The sequence below is a fragment of the Cicer arietinum genome, chromosome 3 (assembly GCF_000331145.2).
Source record: "Cicer arietinum cultivar CDC Frontier isolate Library 1 chromosome 3, Cicar.CDCFrontier_v2.0, whole genome shotgun sequence".
In the NCBI taxonomy this organism is placed as follows: Eukaryota; Viridiplantae; Streptophyta; class Magnoliopsida; order Fabales; family Fabaceae; genus Cicer; species Cicer arietinum.
The window spans coordinates 6,167,054-6,173,367 of NC_021162.2; the positions used below are offsets into that span (position 1 = coordinate 6,167,054).

Consider the following 6,314-nt stretch of genomic DNA (forward strand, 5'->3'; position numbering starts at 1 on the left):
TCTCTTGAAGGTAGAGTTTTTTTTAAATTTTATGCAGTTACACTCGAATCTTCATTACAAGACCACTTTGATGTTTGAAGTTTGAACTCAACTTTGCACGAAATGTTGTTATATAGAGTGATTTTTGACACATCTTGACTTAATTTGTTTAATTCGGGTATTATATTTGTATATGGTATACTTGTTATAGATGATATTGAAAATCAAAACTACTTTTGTCCGCCTTCAGTCCCTTGTATGTTTTTAGAGGCAAAACAAAAGTTGGTTATTTTGAATAGTTAGAGAAAATAAATTATGTTTCACTCAATAGTTTGCTCACACTCTTAATATTAGTTGATGCCAAAGGTAGGTAACCGTAATATATTAATATTGATGCAATGATGGTGTAGAAGTTAGAAATTAGAATAAAACCTTAGCACAAGATTGTTGGAGATCAGTTCTTAATTTCATAATATTGACTGTGTTAGTAAAAATTGGTTCTTGGTGCAAACAAAAGGGTTGTTAATGCCAGCAAACAACAGACTATTATGATAAAAGGACTTTTTGTTAGATTCTTATATTTCTACTAATATTTTTCCTTGCAGAATACACCGAAGAGAATCCAAAGATAGTGACAAAATGTTCTCATCATTTTCATCTTGGATGCATATACGAGTGGATGGAGAGAAGTGACAGCTGTCCTGTTTGTGGGAAGGTACCATATTTACTATGTACTTTCAAATCCTTCCGCACTGAATTGCTTTTAGTTCATAATTACTCTCATGTCCTAATGCAATTGTAGTTCCATAGTTCTAGTATTACTATTGATTGATTCGCTGGACTATCTGTAGTTTTTTTTGTCATGTTTAGAAACTGGCTTTGTTTACAGAAATGTGAAGTTTGCTCTCTACGTGAAACCTTTTAGTTGTGTGTGTTATTATAACTTAGTTAAACCGCGCGGCCTAGGCACTGATTGAATAGAACAAAATAATGGTATATGTGAATGTGATATATGTGCTTTCACACTAAGTGAAACTTAATTCACCTGTTGGCTGTGTTTTGCTGCTGCAATTTAATAGCATGTTTTTATACTGCGTGTATGAGTTGGAGCAGCTTGAGCTTGATTGTGACTATTTTAGCCAATATTGACTTTCATATTTCTTGCATTTAGATTGTATATGTTAATACATTTGAAAATTGTGTTTCTAAGCATTTGAGGCTTATTTTTTATGACGTGACAAGTGAGATACTTATGTTGCAACTAAGTTGATGACATGGAAGTAAATTGTTAAGTGAGAGTCCACTTCAACAATATCTTGCATCAAATTTGGTTACTTTTATAATAATAGATAGATTAATTCATATTTTAATGAAATGAGAATCAACCTTCCTAGATACTACAACATTGTCATCAAAATGCATCGGTGGGGAAAAGTTGGATATCTTGAAAACAGAGGGACCAAAATTGTGTATTTAGAAATGAGAGGATCAAAATGTAAATGAGGCAAACTAAAGGGATTTAAAATGTACTGCATTTGAATATAATATTCTTTTTATAATGATCAACCTGTTCTAGTGTACTGCATTTGAATATAAGTCTTGTGTGTGAGTTAAGCGTTTGAAATTGGAGTTCGATGAATCATGAGAGTTGCTTATTTGATTTTTTGTTTTGATGTAGGTAATGGTATTCGATGAAACGACTTAATCTTTTGTGATGAAATGTTACTGTCGTCGATGATGCCAACAACAGAAGGAAAGTGAAAATACACAAATATAGACATTGTGAATACTTCAGACAAAGCACTAATATCATGTACAGTAAGTATATACAAGTTCTATTAACAATCATGAGTGTAGTTTGATCTCATCATGTTGATTCCACATTTATACTTACAAGGAAGAATGCAATTTCAGATTGTAACTTTTGTAATTGTTTCAAATTTCAGAGTTTGTCTTGTTATGAAAGGATTTCTTTCTTTTTTTCCCCTTCAATTTTATGTTGTTAATTTTGATTTTTTTCAACCATTTGCCATTTTTTCAAGATTTAGTTTTCTGAAATGATGGCATAAGGGCTGTTGGACCAACCTTTTTCGTTCAACCGAATTAGCGTGTCTTTGGGCAGTAGTCCGTTCCGCCAGATACGACAGAGATACATTGACTCCAATAATAATTTGAGAAAATTAATTAATTAAATATAATCAAAATATCACTGTCGTGTTGGTGCTACAACGGATGTAAGTTTCATTTTATAGCTTCTAAAAAATTTAAATTTGATTGTTGCATTGGAAAGCAAAAAACTTTGAACCAAACATATTAAATGTAGTTCGACCTGTCTCAATTTAAAAGAAATTATCGATGCAAAATTTATTCAATCCAATTAATATATTTGGATGAATTGATTGGAACTTTCAAAAATATAATGGAACCAAAAAGATGTATTTATATCTAAATTCAGAAATTTTCACAAACAAACTCTCTCTAACTAGTAAAATCGAATTAAAAAACGTTCAGATTAATCAGTTTTGTACTTGCAACAAATCAACTTCGTGTAACATCTCTCTCTAGATCATAAAGTTTTGAAAAGCTTTTAAATTATGTGCTTGCACACAACACACAATGAATCACTAAATGAATCATAAAATTTAATTAGTTTCTACATCTCAATTGTTTTTATACACTCTTTTCATTTCTCTATTTCTTTTTTAACGAATTGCTAAATTGGTTTCTAAAACTGTAAGCAATAGTCATTTATTAAATCTTTGAAATTTAAAAATAGGTAAAAAAAAAGTTCTCAAACACAAAATTGCACAGAGAAAATGATGGACGAGGGTCCCAATTTGCACAAGTAAAGCAACAAGTTATTATTCTTTGTTTGTGCTTGAAAGCAGGAACCTTAATTTTCTAAAAGTGTCCTCGTAGAAGAAATAATATTATTCGAAACATGCCCTCTACCAAAAAGAGAATATTTATTTTTGAAACATGCCCTCTACAGAAGTATATCAATCTCTTCTGGTTTAGTGTTTTCTGCGTTTTTCTACTGCATTATATGTTTTCCCCTTTTTATTTTAAATTTAATAAACACATGACAGCTATAACATCTCAACTACGTCGACACCTTGTAGCTATCATCTATCTTGACCATAATCTCTATCTTTTATTTTTTTATTTTAAAATTAATCTTCTGCTATGTCAAAAGCTGAAGAACTCAGTTTACTTAGCCTCTATTTGGACTGGTATTTGCAATGAAAATCAAGCATTCAATATAATTCTAAAATTCAAAAGCTATAAAGTGTTGCTTTCGTTTCACTGTACCCTTAAATTCATGTGACCACAAGAACTAACACCCACTTAATCATAACACAATCGTCCATATAGATCTCTTGATGTTTGGAATGTAACGTTGATGCACAATGTGGAGTTTTCAGTTAATGAACTAAGAATGTTAAAGTGTTAATAATAATGTGGCCGCAAAACTTTTAGCCATCTTTTGAAGACATTGGTTTAATTGTTCAACATTGTAATGTCAAAAGGCCAGTAGCTTGACTTCCTAAAAACATGCAAGTAGAGATATGTGAAATGATAACCACAGTCAATAAGAGTTCCTGTAACAGAAAACACATTCAATCCAATTGCCATTGCTCTGGCACAGCTCAATACTCTGCTGTAAGAATTGACCGAGGGCCCAAGTTTAGTTTCCAATGTAAAGTTGTAAACAACCCAACCTAGAATAAAATAAATAAAATACCATGAAAGTCATATTTTTCTTGATAACTAAAAATATTGAACTTGTGTAGTATTTTATTTGAAATTTGGAAATTGACAACCATTACTTAGAATCTGGATCTATCGACTATCAAATCTACCACCCATGAAACTGAAATTTTTTTACATACAAGACCATAAAAATATTGTGAGCAACCTTGACTTAGAAGCTGTCTTAAAATATTACTTTACAAAAAATTTGGTACATGTTCAAAAATTTCCAGAACTATTCAATCCTATCATTGAATATTTCAAATCAGTAAAATAATAAAATAGTACGTCAAAAGAGACAATTGAACGGTGCATAGTATAAAACAAAAAAGCATAAACAGACTAAAACATCATATTAAGAATTGATCATATTAAAAAGAAACACATAGAGGCGAAAATTGTCATTAATCTCAGCTATTTAAACACCAAAATGAGTTCCTGAAAGAAACACAAGTCTGACAATACAAAACTGATAACTTAATATTTCGATTCCAAAATAAAATGCACTCCAAATATCCAGAAAATGAAGTAACACAAAATAACAGCAGTAAAATCAACGGTAACGACGAAGAGAAAGGGTGTTGTTTCTCTTCCAGGTTGCCCTGCGAGATGGACGGTTTTTGTGGTAGCGATGTCCCTTGCCACGCAAACCCCTGTTTTCTTTCCCTGCAGAAGTGAGTCCACGGAGTTCCCTGTGCTTGTGGACTGGGTTGACGAGCCAATTGATCCTTGGGTCGTTTCTGATAGCAGTGTGGGCAACATCGACCAAAATGACCTCAAAATATTTGAAGGTAGAATCCTGTGATACAAAAACAAAACAACAGGGCTACATCAACAAGAGAGAACATCACAAGAGAGTTTAACTTCTAATAATAAGTATAAAAACAAACCTCATTGACCCAGTAGGAATTGAGAACCCTGAGACCACCGAGCTTCCTTCCAGCACGCTCTTCAGCAACTGACCTCTTGCTCCTTTGAAACTTCAGTTGGGTAACTCCCTGGTTGGTTGGCTTACCATAGACAATGCCCTTAGGAACTGGCCTCTTCCTGCCACCTCTACGGACGCGAACACGGTAAACAACATAGCCCTGAAAAGTTTACAAAATCAGACCAGATTAAATCAAAATTAACAAAAGCAACGAACATATATGTTGAACAACAAAAACTCTAATCACAATAAACAAAAAACTAAAAAGGTGCATAACTAAAACAACAAAACAAACCCAACATAGCCCTGAAATGTAACGAACTACAGTACAGCACAAAGCACAATAATCAAAACAAGGTGAATATGTTCAACAAAAAACTACAAACAAAAACAAATCCAACATAGGACTAAAATATTAACAAATACATTAATGCTCACGTAATAATAAAGACAACTGTCGTAACTTCAACTTCAGAAACAAACTATGAAAATAAAAACAAAATTCAACTCAACACAATTTGTTAGTTCATGAGAAGAAACAAATGACAAAAATTGTTAGGTCAGAAAACAGAAAGCAGTTTTCATTATAATAATAAAGCAACATAAATCAGTTTATATAGAAATAAAAACTAAAATTCATGAAACTTTTTACTTAAAAGAAACAATCAACAAAACAAATAAAAAATTTGCTAAGTCAGAGCACATGAGGCAATTGAAACTATTAAAATAAACAACGAAAATAAGATTTTGCTTCAAATCAAAATCAAATCAGTTAATATTTATTCTACTTAATACGCTTGCCTAACAGTCATTTAACCATATAATAAATTTCTAGGTCAGAGAACAGGAAACAATTTTCACTCGTATTGACACTCTTATTATACGTAATAATGTATTTTAACGATCAGTTAAACAAAATTCCAAAAAATTGCTTTGAACAATTAAACAAAATCAAATCAAAGCACAAAAACAGTTAATATTAAAAAATACATTGTGGAGTTCGATTATACCTGTTTGGCCTTGTAACCCAAACGGCGTGCCTTATCAGGACGAGTTGGCCTTGTGAGACGAACAATTGAAGATTGCTGACGATACTCCCAGCACCTCACACGCTGCATGAACCTCATCACATCCGATTGCTTCTTGCGCCATAGCTCGGAAACGTACTTGTATGCACCTGTTACCAAGGAAAAAGAATCACACCACACATTCATCATCACATAATCGAATCATAATAGGGAGAAGAAGGGATACCCATGGCGGCTACGAAGGTAGAGAGGAAATCGCTGTATCCAAATGAGAGTTAGGGTTGCAGAGCAAAGGAGTGTTTTTGTTTATATATAGTTTAGAACCCTAATATTCAAAGGATTAGCCCAATGGACCGTTTGTTTGTTTGGGCCGGTTCTACTCCAAATTTCTATCTACGCATGTATACGAAATTGAGTGATGTCCACCACTCAAAAAATTATTATTTATTATTTATTAAAAACTAATTTTTTTATAAATAAAATATTTTGAAATATATATATATATATATATATTTTCTGATGAGATAAAATCAATTAAAAATATTATGATGAACATATAATTATTATTTTAAATATATAAAATTCTACTGTAATATAATATATATATATATATTGTTGCCAAAATT

The 6,314-nt window shown here is 31.8% G+C and overlaps 2 protein-coding genes across 2 annotated transcripts in view; one reads left to right on the top strand and one right to left on the bottom strand.

Moving 5' to 3' along the window:
* The window catches only part of LOC101499018 (E3 ubiquitin-protein ligase At3g02290), a 4,725-nt gene extending 2,754 nt beyond the window's left edge, over positions 1 to 1,971 (top strand). Inside the window, 2 exon segments of the mRNA XM_012713375.3 lie at positions 497 to 694; positions 1,658 to 1,971. Of these exon segments, the coding sequence (XP_012568829.1) occupies positions 497 to 694; positions 1,658 to 1,684 (225 nt within the window). The 3' untranslated portion in view covers positions 1,685 to 1,971.
* Positions 1,972 to 4,101: 2,130 nt separating this feature from the next.
* On the bottom strand, positions 4,102 to 6,052 carry LOC101499337 (large ribosomal subunit protein eL15z). The gene is made up of 4 exons (XM_004491882.4): positions 5,915 to 6,052; positions 5,671 to 5,837; positions 4,623 to 4,820; positions 4,102 to 4,531 (listed from the first exon to the last, which is right to left on the bottom strand). Exons 1-4 carry the CDS (start codon positions 5,916 to 5,918, stop codon positions 4,286 to 4,288), a joined length of 615 nt encoding a protein of 204 aa, XP_004491939.1. The 5' UTR covers positions 5,919 to 6,052; the 3' UTR covers positions 4,102 to 4,285.
* Between the last annotated feature and the right edge of the window lie 262 nt (positions 6,053 to 6,314).

Excerpts from the sequence above, each read along its gene's own strand:
- LOC101499337 (XM_004491882.4), bottom strand. Across the intron at positions 4,821-5,670 it reads TGGGTTACAAGGCCAAACAG|GGCTATGTTGTTTACCGTGT; the intron begins GTATAATCGAAC and ends TAAACTTTTCAG. Across the intron at positions 4,532-4,622 it reads ATTCCTACTGGGTCAATGAG|GATTCTACCTTCAAATATTT; the intron begins GTTTGTTTTTAT and ends TTTGTATCACAG.